General features: G+C 34.3%; 1 protein-coding gene across 1 annotated transcript; it reads left to right on the top strand.

The window, feature by feature from the left end:
• The first annotated feature begins 341 nt into the window (after positions 1–341).
• On the top strand, positions 342–16,075 carry CETN3 (centrin 3). The gene is made up of 5 exons (XM_054488744.2): positions 342–503; positions 2,323–2,458; positions 4,345–4,459; positions 10,256–10,447; positions 15,675–16,075. The coding sequence occupies exons 1-5, from the start codon at positions 487–489 to the stop codon at positions 15,716–15,718; spliced, it is 504 nt and encodes a 167-aa protein (XP_054344719.1). The 5' UTR covers positions 342–486; the 3' UTR covers positions 15,719–16,075.
• The last annotated feature ends 7,246 nt before the right edge of the window (positions 16,076–23,321 follow it).

The following is a 23,321-nucleotide window of genomic DNA, read 5'->3' as shown; positions in this document are numbered from 1 at the left end:
AGCGTGTCCCTTCCCTTCCCACCGCCGAAGCTGTCCATCCAGTTTCCGAATGGCGGCCCACAGACCGCACGGCTTTACCAGAGAGAAACAGAGCACCCACCCGCCAAACAGCCACACAGGAATCAGAGGCCGGACCCGCAAAGGATTCGGGGAACAACGCATCGAGCCAATCCGAAGGGCGAGAGCGGCCCTAGATTTGGGGCGGGGGGGAGGAGGCGTTAGGAGGTGAGGGTGCACAGAAAAAAATTTTTTTTTCCTTGATTGACGTAAAACTTACCCAATGAAAATAGAATTGGTAAAGCTTCCGCCCTAATAGGCAGAACCATAGCGACATTTCAACCAATCCAGCTCAATAGTGTCTATGTTGTGGGAGGTCCCTGAGGCCGCTGAGGTCGTTCGTGTCTGTTGAACGGCTGTGGGAGTCTTGCTGCCTTGGGTAGGGGGTTAAAATCGTTCTTGAGAGGAACGTCTCTGTGCGAAGAGATAATGAGTTTAGCTCTGAGGTCGGTAATATGGAGGCGGCAGTGCTCTCCACACCCCGGAGCGGGACCCAGGGAGGGTGTGTGTGGAAGGGAGGACGTTTGGGGCCGAGGCGAGGCAGGGGATGTAGTTTGGGACGCGGGAAAGGAGCCTAGGGCAGCCTGACCGGATCACTCACCTTCTGGGCTTTGATGCCCTGCAGGGAACGAGACCAGCGCATTTCTGCTAAGGAGGTTATTTCTGTCAGCGCGTAGGGCTTTGGACTGCCAAAAGGATGGGCCTAGTTGCGAGCGAGGTGGGAATGAAATATCGCGAGGCTTCTACTCTAGTTTCTCTGAGAGATCCGGCCGCGGACATCCCTTCCTTCAGTTCGTGTGCCTGGCCAGGGTCCCACCTCGGCTGCTCCGCTGCTAATGCAGTCACCCACCTATAAATTTTGGAAATAACAAAAAACTCTTTCCTCTTCTCCCAGGGCCCTGCTTTACGGTGTAATTGGAGACCCGTTTTAGTGACTTTAATTGGCAGTCTGTCTCTTGGATTTCCTAAATTTCTTGCATTTTTTTACCTTTCAGTTCTAACCTCTAACCCTCTGTTGCCCTCTCCGACTGTGTAGACGTTGTACCGTAAAACTATCCATACACTTACGACACTCCAAAAATATTCCATGTTCTGCTAAGGGATAATCATGATACCCTTGGATGGGGTCAGGGGTGGGTCGGTTCTGGACTTGGCCTCCGAAAGTCTCACGAAGGAAAAGACTATCCCCAGGAATACCCAAGTTTGTGTCAAGTCAGGTCTCATGAAAGGAAGATCTTCCTGAGCTTTATTATACTGCACCTACTGGTCACTTCCTAGCTTTTTTTTTTTTTTTTTTTGGAGCTTTCAGAGACCAAAACGACTTTCAAATGCAACTAGATAGGTGTTTTAAATACAGTCAACTGGTTTTGACATGTTAATGTGTTACCGGATTGTGTTTCGAAACTTGTTATTCCAGTGTTGCGGCTCCATTTGAAAATTTGGAGCACATTTAGATGGGCAGCTCTTAAGGAAAACATTTCTGGCTTTAAAATAATTTTTGCTTTTTTTCTTTAAGCGTTTCCAGAGTTTATGAGAAGTTTAACCTCCGGTTTACATGTTAAGTGAGACAAGACTCATCACATTTTTATATACAATGAAGCACAAACATTGTATATTGGCATCTAGTATTTGTCATATGTTTAGACTCATTAATATTTTCCATGATTTGTTAATATCAATGGAGGAAATGACACATGAATTGCCAAACTGTTAAAAACGTGTAATCTAAAAACATTTTGAACCAACAGTGCTAAAATACTGTATAAGTTAATTCACTTGTTTTTTTGTAATTTTATGAACATAATTATCAGAACTATCAAAAGTAAACCGGTATATAGTGATTGTCAGTTATGAATTTTGGTTTCATTTGGAGATTTTTTTTTATTCTTTAACATTCTTGTCGGATAACATGTTTTTGTTTTTTTGGTTGGAGTTGGTTGGAGTTTCAGACATAAAAGTAGTGTTGCTTATTCACAGTTCTTGTTTCTTCCACAGTAACATTAGTGGGAATAAATAAAAAGCTGGGAAAAGGAAAAGTTTGGTCCTCTTTCTTTTAATAATCTGTAACACTCTTTAGTTTTGCGAAGTTCAGATTTATAGCAATTTAGACTATGGAATAAACAGGGCATTGACTCATAAAGGGAAACTTTCCCTATCTTTCTCCAAAGTACTTTCTTTTTTGAAATTTAGAAAATAATTATTGGCTAATTTCTGTTAGTAACGAGAATTAAAGTGGACTAAGGGCTTTTTCTTTCCATTTCATAGAAGTGAGCTTGTAGTGGACAAAACAAAGAGGAAAAAAAGAAGAGAACTGTCTGAGGAACAGAAACAAGAGATTAAAGATGCTTTTGAACTATTTGATACAGACAAAGATGAAGCAATAGATTATCATGAATTAAAGGTAATGGTATACTTTAAAATATTTGTTTCTGTGTTAAAATGATTTGCATTTTGACAGTTGCTTTACATTACATTTCTAAATAATTATTTTAACTAAATTGGTTTTGGAACTATGAAGGCATTTTAAGCATTCATAGTTAGATGCTATAATAAAACTGAATAGAACTCCTAACATAGTTTTTAGAAAATCTTTTTCTAGTATTTTAAATGTAAAAATACATTCCTAGGGAAGGTGCTTATTTTTCACTGACATACTTAAAGGATTTCAAACTGGAATTTATTCTTACTATATTCTTTTCACTTTTTTTTTGTTTTGTTTTTGTTCTTGTTTCTTGGTGACTCACTGTTTTCAGACTGTGGGAGTGTTGTCTTTTAATCTTATAATTTGGATTTGTTAGTAACATAGTCTCAATCCACTTTCTCTGCTGCAAACAACTTCAGTGCTGTTTGATGTTGACACATGCTAATAGGTAAAAATGTCAACTTTAAGACCTAGAATGTCAAAGTGTAGGGAGAGATTTGTGAATTATTATTTGTCAGGGTATAAGGAGAGATTTGGGTTTAGGGTAGAATGGGACTTACTTTCAGCACAGTGGGAAAGATAGTATTTTGAGATTTTTAATAGCCTTAATGGATAGGTGAATGTAAGTGTTTATTTGGTAGTTTTAATTTTTGTAATTTCGTAAGGGATTTTTAAGCATTAGAATTCCAAGTAGGGATAGGAACTATGCAGTGACAGGATAGAATGTATAAAAGCAGTTAATAGGCCTGTAAGTCTAGCTTTCTCAATCTTGCAGTCCTCTTTAGCTCTCTTTTCCCACTGTTTTTTTTTTTTTTTTTTTTTTGGTTACCCAGATTTGATCAATTCTTCCTTTATAATGTCTGTTCCATTTGTAACCATTGACTGTCTTGGTTTGGGACCTTATTTCATACCTGGAGCTTCCTAAATGATTTCTTACTAGTTCACCTTGTACACTACCACTGAATTTAGATAGTTTAAAAATTCTTTCACCATTGCTCATCAATTGTTCATTGCTCATAAACCATAACTCCTCATTGTATACTACTTAAAGTTCAGATTCCTTTGCTTTCTACTGAATGTTCTCTACACTTTCGCCACCAACTACTTTTTTCATTTGCTAACTGCTTTCTTCCTCCTGAACTCTTCTAATTCAGGTGGAGTTCACCTCCTAATTCAGGTGAGCAGTTTACCTCACCTGAATTAGAAAAGTTCAGGTGAGGTAAACTGCTCTGTTCATTGTCCTTCGAACCTATTAGTTTCAGTGTTTCTTTTAATAGCAGTCATCCTTCCCAAATGCCCTCCTGCTCCTCTTCATCTGTCCTTCAAGGAACAGTTTGAATCTTTCCAAATAAGACTTCTCTAGTCAGTAATATGTCTCCTTCCTTACTACTAGTAACAAAATCTCTTTTTTCTCTAAACTCAGGGTCCTTAGCCCTATCATTTACCTGACAACTAATCATGGAGAGACTGATGATAATTCTTATTTTAATATTTTATCTCTTCTAGCATGTAACTGTTTAATATTTATGCCATGCCTTTTTCTCATTTTGCTTGTTAATCCCTTCAGAACAAATAACAATCAAATTATCTGTGCAATAAGTTAGTGCATTTTATATAGTAAAATCTGTAAACACTTGTTGGTTACTTTGTCATATAAAAAATGCAATTTATCAATGAAAAAACTTATGCATAATTTCAGTAGTGAAGAATAATTACACTATCACTGCTATTTTAAAGAGGTAAAACATGCAAAAAAGCTATATTTTATTAATGTGTTGTCATCTCTTAAGGTGTAAAAACTTAATAATTAGAAATTCTTTTGTAAAGAGTGTTTTATAATTTGCTTTTCCTTTTTAATCCAAAAGGTGGCAATGAGAGCCTTGGGGTTTGATGTAAAAAAAGCTGATGTACTGAAGATTCTTAAAGATTATGACAGAGAAGCCACAGGGAAAATCACCTTTGAAGATTTTAATGAAGTTGGTGTGTATTTTAATAGTCTTTGTAATCAGCAGCTGTTAGGAAATTGTCTGATTAATATCACTTTTTAAGTTTTAAATTCTTTAGGTTATGGAATTTTCTTATAGAACACTGGTGTATAATGTGACTCTTACTTAGTTTTGTTTTGTTTTTTTTCTTCAAAGAAAAAATATGGCTTTGCTCGAGATTTATAGTTTTGTTTTTTGTTTTGTTGTGAAGATTCTAACCAAGGAACTATTGTGTAGCTTTTTATAGAAAGATGCTTTTCCAAGTTATTTGTATTTATATTATGTGATAAAACTTGAAGGGTGATCAAAAAATTATTTTTGCTTAATAAAACAGAAAATTTGATATCCTGCTGTTTGGAAAATGTTTCCTAAGACCTTTCTGGTATGTGATTTTTGCTGGCTAAGTGGGAGAAGAGGGAACTGGTAGTAGTTGGTATCTTTGGCTGTAGATGAAATGCATGACTTCAGGTTGACAAAGTTTATGAGAGGCTACATCCTCTGGATAACCTTGATCTCAGTGGTAAAAGTCATCTGTTTACAGGGTAGTAGTAAAGGAGGCAGTGGGCATACTGGAAGCAGGAGAAAACATCCCAGTACCACCAACTGAAGATAATGTGTCATAGGCTTAATATGGCTAAATTTTTGTATAGGTGATTTTAGTGAATTATTTATAGCATATATAGACCAGGCTTTTTCAAAATAGAAGAGTCTGGAAGGCAAGGACGTTGCTATTATAACTTAAATGTATTGTCTAGAATATTATCTACAAAATATGTAAATATTCAGGTTTATTTCTGTTTTTTTTTTTTTCTCTAAACCAATGGGTCACGATATAAGCACATCATATAAGTATTTTAAGATATTTTAAAAATTTGGAAACAAATTCTGCTATATACACAAACCCCTTATTTTAAATATTCATCAAGAAGCAATAGGGGAAGCAAAAAGAAATGGCAATTAGTAGATGCAGAGAAAATTTAGATTCATGTCATTAGTCAGTTTTTTAAATCCAAAAGCTCAAGTCAAAAGCAGTTGAGATGGAAAATAAATGATAAACCTAAGAGAAAAAAAACACAGCACAGAAGATCCTCAACTTATGAACTAATATATGACTGTTTAGAGAGGCAGCTTGTACGTTGGGGACATTTTCCTTTTTTCCTCTAATTTGTAGAATTAATTATTTGAGGAAAGGGAGAGAGCCACCTTTTGTTCTCCCAGAATGGACACTCTCCTGAAGTTTATGATCCTAGTATTCCTAGTTTTACCTTAGATTGTTTATTTGTAGAAACAAGGTGTTAGTACATAGTGGAAATGATACTATTAGGAAGGAGCTATAATCCAGGTATGTTTAGTACAGTATAGTGGTTTAGCACTTGGAACCAGATTCCCTTGGTTCATACCTTGGTTTTGCCACCTTATAGCTCTGGAGCTTGGTCTTTTTAATACCCTGTGCCTCATTTTCAACTATAAAGTGGGGATCATTGTACTCTCTCATGAGATTCTTCTAAGGATTAAGTTAATGATATGTAAAGTACCTAGAAAAGGGCCTAGCATGTTGTAAGTGCTACTAAGCATTTGCTATTATTATTACTTTAAAAAATTGTCTTTGTTTCAGGGACTTGAAATAATCATATATGCATCACTGGGACATAAAATAGACTTTGTGTATATTTTTTATTGACTTTTTTTCATAAAGGCTATTGTAAGCACTATATCATCACTAATAATTTTATAAAATATGTTATTTCATCTTAAATGAACACAATTTAAAAATTGTGATTTTTATTGGCAGTTGGGACCAGAATCCCATGCCACCTCCACTTTTTCCTGACACCCCATCTGTTCTATGTTATTAACAGAGCAGAAATACTGGGTTCCTTCTAGAATAAATAGATGTGGCTAAACTTCAGCTTTGACACTCAAAGATGAACCTTTTAACAGGGTCAACATGTATCTTAGCTATCTTAAGGCTACCTATGGAGACTACCAGGTGTCAAATAAAAATGTATTACTGTTCGGGAATCAGTCAAGAACTACGTATTCCCTCTTTTGTTGATTATTTTTAACCAATCACTGACCACAGATTAATATGTTTTATACTTTCGGACAAATGATTCTAAATCATAACATTTGAGTCCTAGTTTTATGAACTACCCAAGGACACTGTTCCACAGATATATCTGGATGAAGTTTGGCAGTTAACTATTACAGACTCTTCCTAGTACTGGAAAAAAGCTTTAAAATATATTTAATGTAAGTTTAGAGTCAAGACAGCCTGAGGCTAGTGAGTAACATAGATATTTTAGGAATTACTGTCTTTAAGACCAACATAAGTCAAACGTTTGTACACTATTTTTGACATGTACTACTTATTATTGCTGATTGAGATTATAATACTGTATTATTGTCTTCATTTTGCTTATTTAACACTGAATTTTTTGGTATTAGGTACTGTACTGGGGTTGGGAAGAAGACTTAATTAAAAGTTACTAAGAGATTCTTCTTTCAGGGAGTTTACAATGTAAATATAGGTGACAACAGGCTGTAGTACTATGTGGTAAATTGTAATTTTGTCTAGGACAGATGTCAGCAACTATAGCCTTTGGACCAAATTCAGCTGCTGCTTGTACACCACCACACCCCTTCTTTTATGCAGCTTTTGTGCTACTATGGCAGAGTGAGTAGTTAGAGACTTTATGGCCCTCTACAAAGCCTAAAATATTTACTATTGGCCTTTTACAGGAAAGATTTGTTAATCCCTGATCTAGAGGAATTGAAGACTTTGCAGAGGAGATTTTAAATTTAGGCCTTTGGAAATGTGAGTAGGATTTCATTCCAAGATTGCCAGGAAGAGTAGAGAAAAAGCATTCTAGGCTTAGAAAGCAGCAACAACAAAGAATGGTACTAGAAGTATAGCATGTTTGGGAAACTAGGTAGTGTTCTGGGCTAGACATAGGGAAATGACTGGAAACGTAGTATTGGGCCAGATTGGTAAAGTCTTGCAAAACATAAAGATTTTGAATTCTAGTCAGCAGAGATCATTCACAATTTTTAAGGGAAGGGGATATGATATGTTTGAGAAAGAAAACTGATGAGAGTATTATTGATGATGAGTTGGAAGGAAGAGAGACTGCAGACAGAAAATACTATTTTTTTCGCTGAGGATGGCGAGGGTGAAAAGAAAATACATTTAAGAATAAAAAAGAGGCTGGGCTTTGTGGCTTATGCCTGTAATCCCAGTACTTTGGGAGGTCAAGGCGGGAGGATTGCTTGCTCACAGGAGTTTGAGACCAGCTGGGACAACAAAGTGAGATCCTGTCTCTACAAAAAATTAAAAAAAAATTAGCCAGACATGATGGCACATGCCTGTAGTCCCAGCTACTTTGGAGGTTGAGGTGGGAAGATTGCTTGAGCCCAGGAGTTGAGGCTGCAGTAAGCTGGGATCACGCCATTGCACTCCAGCCTGGGCAACACAGCAAGACATTGTTTCAAAACAATAAATAAATTAGAAAAAAAACAGTATTCTCAGTACTATAGGACCTGATTAAGTTTGTGGGACTGAAAATGATTTATGCTTTTCAAATGTGGAATCTAGCTGTAAGTGTTGCTGTTATCTTTTGGTGGGGGTAGGGGAGGCAGCTGCAGTTACCATGGTGGTAGTGGAATGAGTTTGGAGTCCAACATGTCTAACTGGTATGTTTGGATGGAAATTTCCAAAAGACATTGAGAAATACAGTTAAAGCTGTATTTCTAGCATTACCTATAATAATTTTTAATTTACTTTTGATGTGATGTTTGTGGATTTGCCGTATTCTTAAGTGATTTTTATACATTAAAGGTCTAGGAAAGTATTTTGATGAAGTATGTTTCTGATAGTATGTGTAATTAAATCATTTGAAAATACAGTTACATGGACAGAAATTTGGAGTTTTGTGAAATAAATGAAACACACCTTAACTGCCTCTATATCAGTTTACTAATATTTTCATTGAAAATAAATATATTTCTTATAATTAAATTCTACTTTGTGGAACAAGAATAGAACCTGAAGGCATGGAGGAGAGTCATTATAAAGTTATGTATTAGGTAATGTTTTTGCTGTCCAAAATGATGAGCATTTATAATTCCCAAGAAAAGCTGCATTTTAAGGAAGAATATTGATAAAAGAATATATAGACACATAGCTCTGAAATAACTAACACAATTAAAGTACCAGTGGGATAAGAATTTATACATCTTGGAGCCCCATCTGTTCCCCAATCACCCTGTTGCTTCTTTAAGTACATTAATACTTCAGCAAGCTGCTTTTTTGGTTCACCTGTCATGTAAATTATTTAATTGGTGAAGAAAATTTCTTAACACTTTTTTTCCTTGTCCTGCTTTTTTGTTGGGACTAAATTCAAAATAAGTTGAGTATGTGCCATAGAGTTAAGTGTGGTATTTTATTTTGGTGTTATGGCTGTAGATATGCCAGCTCCTTTTTGACTGAATATTTATGAGCTTTGATGATTTGCATACTTACAGTAATATACTTCAATTAGTTACTTGGAAGCCTTTTTGGATAAAATTAATGGATAAAAGGAAACTATTGAAAATATGTGTAGATGATATAATAGGCATTTGAATAGGTGATTATTGAACCAAATACGGGTGAAACAGCAGCAAAACAACAACTTGTTGGAGAGTTCGATTGTGTTTTTTTCATTCTGGGTTCCTTAAACATTCGTATTTTCCATCTATAAGCAGTTGCTTTTTTTTTTTTTTTTTTAATGATTCTGTAACCTTCAACAGACCGAGTTATTTTTAATAGCATAGTAAAGGCCATAAATACCTTTTCTTGTAGTGGCAGATAGTGTATATAATTACTTCAGAGATACTTATTTAGATATTGTTAGAATTTTATTTAGTAACTTAACAATTTTTATGCCATAGATTTTTATTTTAATTTTTATTGTGGCTATTGATTAAAGACTGGTAAAACTGAAAATACTTAAGCTTATTACTATGTTATTACAGATGATTATATTTAGTGTATTAAAATACACAATTACTATTGAGGTTTGAAACTACATTTAGTTAGTATTCTGAGAGTGATTTATCCAAACAAAATGGGTAAGCTTTAAGGAGACCTTCTTTCCAGAGGTTTTTTTTGGGTGGGCTTTCCTGCTATAGTCAGATTTGATCCTATTTACTACTTTCTAAATTTTGGAAAACCAAGAGGTTCTTCTAATCACGAAGGTATTAGTGGAATTTTCAAATGTTGTCTGAGATTGTGCCTGTGTCTGTGATGGCAGTACTTTTTGTCTTTCACAGTTTTTCTTGTTTTGAAGTTGGATTAAATTTGAGGAAGAATCAGTGTTAGTATGACGTTTAGTCAGCAAGCAACTTTTATTTAGTTAGCTTCAATTATTTTGTTGGTATGTCTCTCCACACACGCTCTTTGTGTGCTTGATGTCAGTGGAGCCCAGTACAATTCTTGATAATAGTAGATCTTAAATAAATATGGTATAAATGTAGTCCTTTTTATTTTGCCTCTGTGTGATATAGTTTTGCTTACTTTTATAATAAGACAAGTTGCTCATAATAAAAAAGGTTAACATTTAAAATATGGATTTGATTTTTCTAATTTCAGGTTTATCTCGGGGTTTGGGGATCTCATTTGACATTTTATTGTCAGACTAAAAGTTGACAGTCACAGCTTTAATTCTCATCTAATATTTAGTTGATTTCACAAATGAATGCCTTTGTGATTACGCAGGTTTATTAAAATATATATGTTTTTAAACTGTAGTGACAGACTGGATATTGGAAAGAGATCCCCATGAAGAAATACTCAAAGCATTTAAACTATTTGATGATGATGATTCAGGTAAAATAAGCTTGAGGAATTTGCGACGTGTTGCTAGAGAATTGGGTGAAAACATGAGTGATGAAGAACTTCGAGCTATGATAGAAGAATTTGACAAAGATGGTGATGGAGAAAGTAAGTTTTAAGTGAAATGTATTTTCCAAGTTTTCCTGATGCTACACATGTAATACATTTTTCTAAAACCAAATGACTTGCAAGACTTTTTTGTAAACTTAACCGCTTCTTGTAATGGGCCTTCTGTCTAAATAATTCACATATTCAATTTAGAATGAAGCAGATCTCTAAAACCAATTATACTTTAAGAAGGTCCTTCACTTTTGTCTGAAGGTGAAACCACCAAAATTTCAGCCTTTCAATAGAATTTCAGTCTTTAATGGCTTCTCCCTCAACCTACATGCTAAGTTCTAAGTTCTATTGATTTTCCCCTTCAAATGTTTTGAATCTGTTTTTATCTTTGTCCATTGTGGCTGTCCTAGTTCAGGCCCTAATTTCTAGTTAGGAATGTTATAATGGCTTCATTTATTCTTACCTTGGCTGCCTACTGGGTGCAGTGTCCTGTGTGTTGACTGGTGCTACACAATGAAAAAGGCAGATGTGGTTCCTGCTTTCACTTTGCAGTCTCTTGTAGTGTCCTAATTGCCCTTTAGGCATATAAAAGTCTCTAATCTCTTCTTCAGTCTCTTGGTCTCATTCTTTTCCTAAAATATACATTTGATAATGCCATTTCTGTGTTTAGACACTTGAAACGATTCTTCAGTGCCTACAGAGTAAAGTTCAAAGCCGCCTATGACCTATCCCACCTTGAGTAACTAATTTTACTTCCCAGTGTATTCTTTCACTTTTCTTCTTTAACCCTCACCTCCTGTATGTACACGTTTTGTCAACATACTCTATCCTGAAAACACATTTTTATGCTATTTGTTTCATCATGCTGTTTCTTAATCTTAGAATGCTCTAATTGTTAATTTCTGCCTGCTAAAATGTGATTCATTCTCTCAGGTAAATATTAAACACCATCTTTTTCCCAAAAGCTTCCCATAACGCTCTCTGTATGAATCATGAGACTTCCATTGAAGGCCTATAGCATTTAGAGAAACAAATTGTTTTGATACTTTCATACACTTAATATGGAATCTTTTGGCTGGAAACTAAGTTTTGTTGAGATAAAAACTACTTTATTTGTATGTTAAACTGCTAAAGATTAGACCTTGCTGTCTTTTTTGTGGACTTTAGTGTTCTTCTCTCTTTGTAACTTTTTCATGCTTTCCAGTGTCTAAGAGCAATGAAATTTAAAAAATATTGGGTATATAGAATAATAAACATGGTGAATGTGAAGTTAAAGGTAAATAAGATGTACTACAAGATAGACATAAAGCTGTGGTAATGATACAGAAAGAGTCACTTCCCCCCACCCCCTCAACAGCATATATAAAATAAAATGAAAGGAACGTTTTGAAAAGCCAGAATGGATAATCTTTTAAATAATGATGATGTTTGTTAACATTTATTTAGCAGTTACTATATTGGATATTAGCATGAATTATGTCACTTAATTTCCATAATAACTTGTAAAGTAGATATAATATTATACCTATACATGTGTATAATAGATGCATATATAGAGATGAGGAAGCTAAAGCTTTGAGAGATTAATAATCTGCTCCAGGTTATCACAAAGCTAATACTGTACATGGTAGAGCCAGAACTCAAAATCAAATCTCCATAATGGCAAAGAATGTGCTTTTAAACATAATATTGTATTGCCTCTTGGGCTATGAAGTAAAATATTAACTAGACTTCTATGTTTATGGAGTTTTAAAAATTACATGCTATTATAGGAAGCAATGTATTAGCAACATACTCAGTTGGAACTTCCAATTCTAAGATTTGCTTTTCCCCTTCAAAGCCAGATGGTCTCTAAGGTACTCAATCTACTTAGTTCTCTAAAATTCTTATTGTTAGCAACTTGTAATAAGATTTGCTCTATGAAATGGTTGATGTATGAAAAATTTTGTTAAAGAAGGCAATATAAAAGGAAACAAAGTGTCATATTTTCTTGATTCAATAAATGTTTTACCAAAGCTTATTTTAAGCTAGGCATTGTGGTAGATTTATTAGATATAGGAACTTGATATAAGATATTGTTAATAGAGAAGGTTATAAAATCAAATGTACAGAGATATAAAAGATTGTCTTTTAATTGTCTACAAGACAATTAAAGTAAAGTAGCTAGTTTAATTTCCTGAGCCACTTTCTAATTTTTACTTTCTTGGGTTTAAGTAGTGTGTTTTTAGGTATGAATCATGGAATTCAGTTGTCCCTTGATAAGCACAGGGGATTGGTTCAAAGTCGCTTAAGGATGCCGAAATCTATGGTGCTCAAGTCCCTTGTATAAAATGGCATAGTATTTTCATAAAACTTTCACATATCCTCCTGTATACGTTAAATCATCTCTAGATTACTTATAATACCTAATACAATGTAAATGCTATGTAAATTGTTGTTATAGTTTATTTTATTTGTATTATTTTTTATTGTATTATTTTCCCAAATACTTTTCATCTGCAGTTGGTTGACTCTGCAGATGTGAGGAACCTGTGGTTACAGAAGGCTGACTGTATTTTAAATACTTTTGAAATGCTATTATAGTTTAAAATTTTTGTATATAAACAGTATAAAAATTAAGTGTTTTGTGGTTTTCAAACTTCTATATGAAACTTAAAATTTGCAGTTTGAGTACTGAAATTTTACAGATCAAGAAAAAGTTCTAGATCTTTAAGTAACAAGTACTTTTTGGATTTTGAATATTTTAATCATGGCTGTATTACACTGTTAAAATGATTTGTAATCAAATCATTCTAAGGCTGTTTTATGTTTTTTCTCTTAATACAGTTCTTAAGAACATACTCTTGTTTCCTATTTGGTCTAGATGCCTCAGTCTAAATCGGGAGTTCTTCAGTGAAGGTGCACACTGGCTAAATTGATTAATAATTTTATATATTTGAACCGTATTTATTGGAAAGAGAGAGGGATCGTAGCTTTCCTAAGATATTCAGACATGGCTATTTAACTGCAAAGGTTAAAGATCACTACATCAATTTGTAAGATTCTTGAAAGTAGTTTGGAGTATTATAGATTTTGTATTACATTCTTACCATGTCTGTTGTAGTGTTTTGTAGATGTTAAATACTGATTGCATGGATTCATAGTTCCCTGTCAGCTTCTGGAGGGTGCATTTTTCCTAACTCATAGCTTATTTCTGTGAGGCATATGCTATTCTTTCTTTGACTGTATTTCTGATGGTATTCTCCCACCCCAGCTCTCTTTCTACTTCCTTTCCAAATTCTGTATTTTTATTTTAGAGCCCAAGTAATGATTTACCTTTACCTAAATTTTTCTTATTAGTAATAATTTGTACCATTGTGAAGGATTTTTTTTCAACACTGATTTGGTCTTTATTTTAATAATAAATAGTATTTTGTGTTATAAAACATTTGTTCTGTTTCAAGTATAAAAACTGACTAACATAGTTATCAAAACCGGTTTTCTATGTGGTTTCTAGAACCAGTGCAGTATATATTCTTTTCATTCCCTGTGACCATGTTTTATCTCCTCAACATTTTTTAATTGGTTAATTTTTTCTAACTATTCATTATGAATATTCTCAAACATAGAGAAAAATTGTCAGACTAGTACAATGAACACCATTGTACCTTCTGCCTAGATTCGGTAATTAGTATTTTACCGCATTTACTTTACCTGTGGTGTGTATATTTTTTTCTCAATCATTTGAAAATAAATTTCATATATCAAGAACTCAGTCCTTTAGGCCAGGCACCATGGCCCATGCCTGTAATCCCAGCACTTTGGGAGGCTGAGGCAGGTGGATTGCTTGAGCCCAGGAGTTCAAGACCAGCCTTGGCAACATGGTGAAACCTAATCTCTACCAAAAATACAACAATTAGCCAGTCTCATAACCCGGTCTCTAAATTAATTAATTAATTAATTTTTAATAATAAAACAAAAAAACTTGATCCTTTAATATTTTAGCATATCCATCTACTAAGAACAAGGATATATCTTTCATAAAGCTATGATACCAATGTTACACTTAAGAAAGTTAACAGTAATTTTGTAATATCATATAATATCTTTCTCATTTCAGTTTTAATGTATTCCAGAATAGGAAGCCTGGTGTCTGTTTTGATATATTACACAACACTTATTGTGGTGTTGGCATTCACTAGCCACTTTAAAATGTTTGATTCAATGGAGTATTTTCATATAATACCTTCTATGGTAAATAAGAGTTAAACAATCTAAAATATCATCTCATAGTTCAGTGTTTTCAGATGAAGGAAATGAGATGCAGAGCTGTTCTGTGCAGAGCTATGACTAGAGACCAGGTCTTAAGTCTCAGTGTAGTTTTCTTTTGGCATTATCAAAATTATCATTCATAACTTGTGCATTGTTTAGGTATGTATTAAGTCTTTGGGCTAAATGCTAATTACTGGAAGTATCTTCTGAACATTTTTCTTAATTGATATGTGCGCATATATTGGGTTTTCAAAATTATATTCTATAAGATTATCTGATTTCTTATTTCTAGGTTGCTGTCTTAAACATGTTTTATAAATTGGAGATTCTTACTATATAATTTTGGCAAACTAAAAATTAGTCCTTATCTATGATTATTTTCTGCATTTACATCTATATAGTTACTGGATTACCTTGGTGATTAAGATTACATCTGTAATCTTTTCAAATTGCCATTTTTATTGATACCTTTGAGGTATGGTGACCTGGTTTTAATTATTCTTTAACATAGGCTTTTAAGTATATAAAAGTTCAAAAAATAATAATTTAACTTCTTTTTATAATTTTATTATATTTTCATTCTTTAGAAATCTAATTTACATGCATGATATGCATGTAAGCTTACTTGTAAAGGAAGGATTTGCTAAATGAACTAGTAGAATAAAGATTATAAAGAGGGTTGTTTAAAGAACTTTGAAATGTCAAGCATTTAAAATGTTTTAGCAAGTATGTACAAATATGACTGTGATTGACTTTTTTGGTAACATTATCTTTTCCCCAGTTAATGTTATAGAATACTAATTCATAATGTTTATCACATTATATGTATTTTTGCATTCAAGAAGTTACATTTAATAAACATGTTCCACTTCCTAACAAAGAAGTAAAAGCAAAAAGCCATGTCTTAATGTAATAATTTTGCATAATGTAAAATTTTTTAAATACTTAGTGTAAAATGGTAGTCATGGACTCTGAAAAAATAAAATGTTTATATTTCTGACTTTCATTTTCTTTCTTACCACAGTAAACCAAGAGGAGTTCATTGCTATTATGACTGGTGACATTTAAAGAATTACAAGGATAAACACTAAGAATGTTGCAGTTACCATCTTATATTCTATTTTTGTGCCTGGAGCCATGTGAAGAAAACCAACTTAGTTCTTTTATCCTAAAGGACCAAAAATAAGCATCTTATGTATTTGTATTTTACTACTGTTAAGTTTCTTTGTATGAACTGTGTTGTTAGTACTCAGATAGTTTAGCTTTGTATTTATAATAGAGCTTTTATATAAAGTTTTTAAAAATTGAATATGTGATATGTGTTCTTTGAAGGTTTTTTAATTTAACATTAATAGTCGCTTTTATTTTAGTGCACATGTTTTCCAGACTTTTGTTAATAAAATACTTATTTTATTAGAATTTTAATGTTTGGTAAATTTGTTTTTATTCCTAGTATCTGTTAACCCTCAAGAGTGGATTTCTTAAATCTTCCCTTTATAATTTTACTAGTTTCTGAAACAAAAATTGAAATACAAATAGCAATAGAGTGGCACATTTTTCCATTACCTAACATTTCATCAATTTTGACATTCTATATTTTAATACAAGCTGACTCAATATAAGCCTAATTCCTTTTTTAAGAGTCCTGTCTTTGAGTTTAGAGGGAGTAAGTATTGTGCAGATAGACCCATTTATCCTTGTGTATTACGTTTCTTAACTCTTTTGGTATCAATGTAAGTATGAAAGTTAATTTTCTTCTGAATATTTCCTTCTTAAATTGAATGAATACAATTTGAATTTTCTAACTTCTTGACTGAGAGATTTAAATTTTGGAATTTTGATTTGTTAAGATAATTATCACTCAATTACATGTCACAGTGATGAAAATAGAAAACTGTAAGCCACAGAAATAATTTAAGTCTATGTTTTACCTATATGAAGGAACAGTCTGTGATTCACCAGGAAATAGTAGAGACAGAGTTTCCAAGTATTGGTGGGCTCGTCTGCCTTGTAGAAGTGTACGTTAGAGGGAAACAAGTGGTTACGGAGATGGATCATAGAAAAAAATAGTACCTATATGGATCCTTCACTCATAATCTAGTACTTGGTGTTATGGGCTCTCCCAGGAATGGAATTGAGTTGTCTATTTCAGCAATCTTCCTTTAGAATTCTTGTTTTAAATTTTTAAGTTTAAAGTATAGTATCATATGAGGCACTTTAAATGTTGTGAGCCTTTTAAGGGTATTACATTAAGGGTTTTCCACTAGAAATTTAACACAAAATCAGTAGGGAATACTATAGCAGTAGTGACATTTCAAACAGTTATCTAGGAAGCAAGTATATATTAGGTCATTCTTGTATTGCTATGAAGAAATACCCAAGACTGCGTATTTTATAAAGAAAAGAAGCTTAATTGGCTTACGGTTCTGCAGGCTTTACAGGAAGCATGGTGCTTCTGCTTCAGGGGAGGCCTCAGGAAGCTTACAGTCATGGTAGAAGGCAAAGGGGGAGCAGGCACATCACATGGTGAAAACCAGAGTGAGCAAGTGAGAGAAATGCCAAATACTTTTAAACCACCAGATCTCATGAGAACTCACTATTGTGAGGACATCTAATCACCTCCCACCAGACCTCACCTCCAGTACTGGGGACTACAATTCAACATGATATTTGGGTGGGGACAGATATACAAACTATATCTGCAAGTTGTCTAGAGTAAAACTTAATTTTGAATACAAATTCAGTGGTCACAGTCATAATATTCAGGGCAACAGACCTTGAAATTAAAAAATTTTTATCACACACTGATGAGTTGCCTCTGTCTTGATCATGAAATACACTGATTTCCAGGAAAGTGAAAAATAAAACAGTAAAAGTAAATCTAGTTTTGCAAGTCTTCTGTGACTTTATTGGAACAGTGTAGCTATTTTTTTTGCCACTTTACAGATATATTGTCTTTTTTCTTTCTTTTTTTTTTTTTTGTTTGGGTCAGAATCTCATTCTGTTGCCCAGGTTGGAGTGCCGTGGCATGATCTCGGCTCACTGCAACCTCCACCTCCTGGGTTCAAGCGATTCTCCTGCCTCAGCCTCCCAGGTAGCTGGGATTACAGGCGCCTGCCACCATGCCCAGCTAATTTTTGTATTTTTAGTAGAGGTGGGGTTTCACCATGTTGGCCAGGCTGATGTTGAACTCTTGACCTCAGGTGATCCGCCCGTCTTGGCCTCCCAAAGTGCTGGGATTACAGGCATGAGTCACCCCGCCTGTCCGTCTTTTTTCTTAATATACATAGTTTCTTCTTGGGATAGTAACACCTTTGTTTCTTCTCTTACTGTGGGTTAGAGAAGAGTGCTCATCTGGGCTCTTTGTGTTTGTGGAAGACTTGCCTTACAGTAGGATATGAATTATTGCTGTTTCTTCTAGTATTCCTAATCAGTAACTGTAGAGTGGAAAAGAAAAAATACTGGCTAGTGGAGGTGGCTGTATGAAGAAAAGAGTGATTTTTTTGTAAAAAGAGGGAGGTAAGATATTCATCATAGTTATCCTTATAGTCCTACTTACTATGCAGTGGCATTTCATGATGTGAGAAAGTTATGTTACCTACTAAACTTGCTTAGTGCATTGTACTCTGGTTTCCTGGTGAGCTTTGATGCTAGTCACTGGAAGTAAAATCTCTTAGGGATTTAATAGTGTTGTGTTTTTTAAAGATCGTTTACAATGTTCTGATGACCAATGTGAAAAAGAAAAAATAATTTAAAAAGCCACAATATGTAACATATTACAATTTTAACAGTGTAATATAAGGAATAGGTTACAATGGAGAAACAAAACAAAAGAAAGGACACATAACTTCAGGTGGCAGCTACCACCCCTAGGCCTAGGGGACCGAGCTAGAGGTTGTGGTTACTAGACACTTTGGGGAGAGCTTCAGCAGAGCAGGGACTCAGACATTTGGGGAGGGGCCACTGGTAAGTGGTGGTAGTATAGATAGGGAATGATGAGGCTGGTACGGGGAATGTTGAGAAAAAGCTGGAGACAAACCAAGTGTCGCTACTGGAATGAAGAGCTGTTGCTCTGGGAATGCTGGCAGGAATAACAAGCAAACATGAAACAGCAAGATTCTTTCCCTCTCCTGCCTTTATGTCTTTATCTTCTAGTCCTGCTATTACTGGAGCCTAACAAAAATTCAGGTGGCAAAGGAGAAATGCAGTTTTCACAGTCCCAGCTCTAGTATTACACAGTTTGAGTGTAGAATAGTGGTTTGGAGTTGTGGGGAAAAAAAGTAGTTCAATAACTAGCACAGCTGATTATATATTTCATTATCTGAACCAGGTTACTTTTGAGAATGAAGGAGCTAGAGGGTAGGGGGGAGCTATTATTTACACTAGGATAACAGATGTAAATCAGAACTGTCCTAGGCAAATCATAAGATTGATCTCTGGGAATAGTAACCACTGTTATTTTAGAGAGGTTACATATTTTAATCTTAATAACCTTTTGGGATAGATACTGTAGGATTGTCTTTTACAAACATTTGGAGGGTTTAAATAACATGTTGAAGGTAACAGGTTGTAACTGAATTGGAATATGATCCCAAGCTGTTTTACTCTAGAGCCCACTCATAACTGATGCTATCTTCTTAAAAATGACTTTTATGTACTCCCTCAAGATGTAATACATCAGACCTTTAAAACCACAAAAGATGAAAGAGAATTTGAGCTTCAGAAGCTCAGCTGAAAAACATTCATGAAACATGTTTGTTTAAGTTAGCATGGCATTATATTATGTGCTATTCCATGTAAGTTAGTGTTTTGTGTCAGACCTCTGGAAGCTTATAATCTTAGCTAACTATATAGTCATGGAGACGACACATTGAAAGAGTAGATCAGTTTGGAAAAGAAATACATTAAAAATAGTGTTAAGCAAATACTTATTGAGAAAGTACACATTATTGAGTAGTGAAGACTTGTAAAAGGTTTTCATTTTGAGGGTAAATTTAGGGAAACATTTTTCCACTTAATTTTTGTGGAGAAGATTTTATTTTAGGGACTGTTTAAAATGAAAGGAACTTTAGATTTAGAAGTGTGGTTGATAGAAGTTTGTGTGGGTGGTCTTAGGCATTAAGCCAAAGAGGAGGAGGGAGCAAGGTTTATGGACCTCAAGCTGGTAGTCTTAAAGTAAAGTTCTTGTAGGTCTCAGTTGAGGTGCATTGGTTAGAGGGGAGGAGTGGTCAGTAAAGTTCACTTTAATATTAGAATTGTGCAGAATTTGGGTTGTAAGCAGGAGATCTCAGAATGAAATATGGCAGCCAACTGGATGAGAGCTTAGTTGCATCTTGGAGATCTTGGAATAGATTTTCAGTTGGAATAGGTAATTTGTTTACCTTTCCTGATTCTGAATTCAGAATATACTGTGGTTAAACCATTCATTGAACACTTCATCCTAGATGCTATGAAAAATTGCCAAATAAAATCTAAAATAAAACCAGGTTCCGGTTTATCTGAGCTTTATGATTGTATGTTAAAAGTTACCTTTGTGAGGTAAACTCTAAATACTAGGTGTTTTTATTAATAATCTTATCTAATTGTCTACAGAAATCCAAATTATCTCTTTCATAAGAACTTTGGAAACCCATATGTTTTGTGCTATTCTGAGACTATGTAAAATATATTTTCATTATATGATGATTTTAGGAATATTACTGACATTTTATAGAATCGAACATCAGCAGGGTTACCTCCATTTTATACTTAATTAAGGATATTTTTAAATAGATTTTCTTTATTCTATAATAAAATAAATAAGAGATACTTAATAGAATCCCTGGAGTCCAGCATTTCTGATTTTAATATGCTTGTAACATTTGCCTAACACACCACTGTGCTCTCTGAAAAGGGCGATCATTTTCACTGTATGGTGTTACCTAGACTGCCTGTCCCCAGGGCCTTCCAAAAGTCCATGTACATTTGACAGCAAGGAAACGTGTACTGTTGTAGAGCATAAATTCTAGAGACTTATTGAAGAAAGCCTATTTCTGATACATAGCTTTTTAAAGACCACTCAATATACATAAACTAAATATTAAGTGACAAAAATATTTTCAAATTATATTTCCTACCATTTAGGACCTCCTTAAATTTAACAGCAGGTTAAAGGTTTGGGGTTGGCTTATTTTTTAAGAAAATATACATTTTGATTGTTTTGAAAGTTTATACATTTAAGGTTTCTACCAAACAGGTAGATATATCCATACTTTAACCAAGATTACATTTTCCTTTTTCTATTAAGATTTAAAATGTTCCATTAAATCTGAGTAGCTAGCCAAAACTGAGCTTTCCAGGAGACTTTCTATACCAGTCTTGCCGGGAGATAATTGTTGCTAATCTAAGTCCAAGGGATAGTGGGATGTTTTTCAACACTGGCAATAAAAACAAAATAACTCTTTCAAAGAGGGAGAAGCAAGATTTGGATTCTAAGAATTTTCCTTGTGAAAGAAAACTTTGTTTATATCTAATTGGTTGATTTCACTACTGTAGCAAAGATATAAGAAAAAAAACAAAACTGGGAATGATTTTTAAAAACTAGAAAATTAACAGTCTATTTCATGTCGTTTGGGGAAAAATTAAATGACATTATGTTTGTGAAAATGTTTTGTGAATTGCAAGGTTATATTAAAATTAATTGTTATAGTTACGCTTCTTCTGTAGTTTGAATTGTTGGCCTATGGGCCCAAGTGCCTATAGTTCTACAATCTGATCCTGGAAGTTCTGGGGTCTTGAGGGCCTCTAAGGAGCTGTTAGTTGTACCCAAACCTAGGTAGCTAGGATACTGCTTGGGGGTAAATTCTAAACTCAGATTAGTTTCTTTGGAGTATTCATAAACAGGTGAGCAAGGCAGTGTTCAGTCCATTTGGAGGAAATATATTCTTAGGGACCATGGATAAAATATATGCTATTAGCATTTGGTTGAAATCAGCTTAAAAATCACGGTTTATATTTCTACCTAAGGTATATTAAAGTCGAAGGTTTTTAAAAATTATTTTCAAAAAGCTAAACTTGATTGCTAGCAGCTATTAGGGTCTAAAGAGTTAATTCATGTGAAAAAGAGATAGAAAAGGCAAATCTTTTTAAAAGAGTTCTTAGTTTCTATTTTATTTATACTTTATATAACATCTTTTTTTTTCCAAGAAAGGATTGTAGCACACATCTCCAACACAAATTCAGTAAGATTATTAAATTAGAAATAATAGATCACAAATTATATAGAAATAAGAAGAGACAAATGCAGTCAACTTCAGTTATTTGGGGTCAGATGGAGGAGTGTTCAGATTAACCATTTTAAACATAGCAGAGACCTGGACAAAGCTCATCTCCCAATCAAGTAATTCCTGCCGTTTACCACTTTTGCTTTCACCTTCTCCCCCTTGTCTCCCACAAGATTAGAGAAGTGCTGAGTTAACGAGAAGCATGTTTGGTTAAAGTAGGGATGAGAACCCAAAGGAGCCCTTCCCAGCACTATAGGGGAGGGAAAACGCTAGACATCTGCTATACTTTAATATTGTTAGTCTACAGACCAGTCACATTGCTCCTATATAATCAAGAAATTTGTTCTAGGAACCCAGGATGAAATAAAAGGTGCATGAGGGTCTAGAGGTAAAGGAGAGCTTGATTTAGAATACAGCTTACAGTATGGATGTGGAGGTTTTCTGAAGTGTAAATTAATTCACATACTCTTTATTGGTTCAATGACATACTCTATATACTACTTACTGAAAAAAAATCAAGAAACATGAAGTTAAAGAGATTAAGATTGCTGTAGTGTTTGACCATCTAAAAACATTGCTCAGGATTCTGATGAATTCAGTGTTGAGGAATACACCATCCATATCAATAGCTGCTTAGTTGTTCTTAAGCCTCAGGGAAACCAGAGATTTAGGGCTTATGTAGGGGAAACGTACAGGAGTCACAGGGAAATAGTGAGCGGCAGTGGGACACTGATGCCAGAGAAAGGACTCATGGGGTGGTTATTGACCTATAGGTTCAAGAGATTTGCAGCTCTATAATCGGATCTTGGATGTTCTGGGATCTCCGGGACCTCTACAGTGTGGGAAACAGTTACAGAAAGATAGTATCATCTAAATTTCAGTTTTTGCCCCAGGCTGACACTGCTGGAACTTTCATTTTCAAGAGAGTATGGAATGAAATCTGGGTTCCATATTGTTCCAAGTTGATTATGCTTCTGGGTGGGCATCCACTGGTGGAACTGAATGGGAACACGTGGTTCTGGTTTCACTTCAAGAACTCCTGTTTTATTCATGGATAGAAGTTGACACACTTTTTCCTTCCATTATATATCACTTGTTAAGGTATCACCTCATGTAACCCAACAATGAAGGGTGTATCTCTTGGTATTTCTATATGGTAATTGTCTTGTGAGTCTTCAATGAACAACGATTGTTCTTTCCCAGCTAAGGAGCCATTTGTCTTGTATACATGAATGTATATATAGACCAATAAGAGGAATCATTAACTAGATTCTTATAATCTATGAATGTGATTTTTAAAAGCTTCATTATTTTGCATATTTAATTTTGTTAGTCTCTATCAACTAAGACTTTATGTTTTGGGGAATGTTCTTTTTAGGCAGAAGGGTTTGATTCCTGCAATTATGAAT

The sequence above is a fragment of the Pongo pygmaeus genome, chromosome 4 (genome assembly GCF_028885625.2).
Source record: "Pongo pygmaeus isolate AG05252 chromosome 4, NHGRI_mPonPyg2-v2.0_pri, whole genome shotgun sequence".
In the NCBI taxonomy this organism is placed as follows: domain Eukaryota; kingdom Metazoa; phylum Chordata; class Mammalia; order Primates; family Hominidae; genus Pongo; species Pongo pygmaeus.
This window is presented reverse-complemented; position numbering and strand designations above follow the sequence as displayed.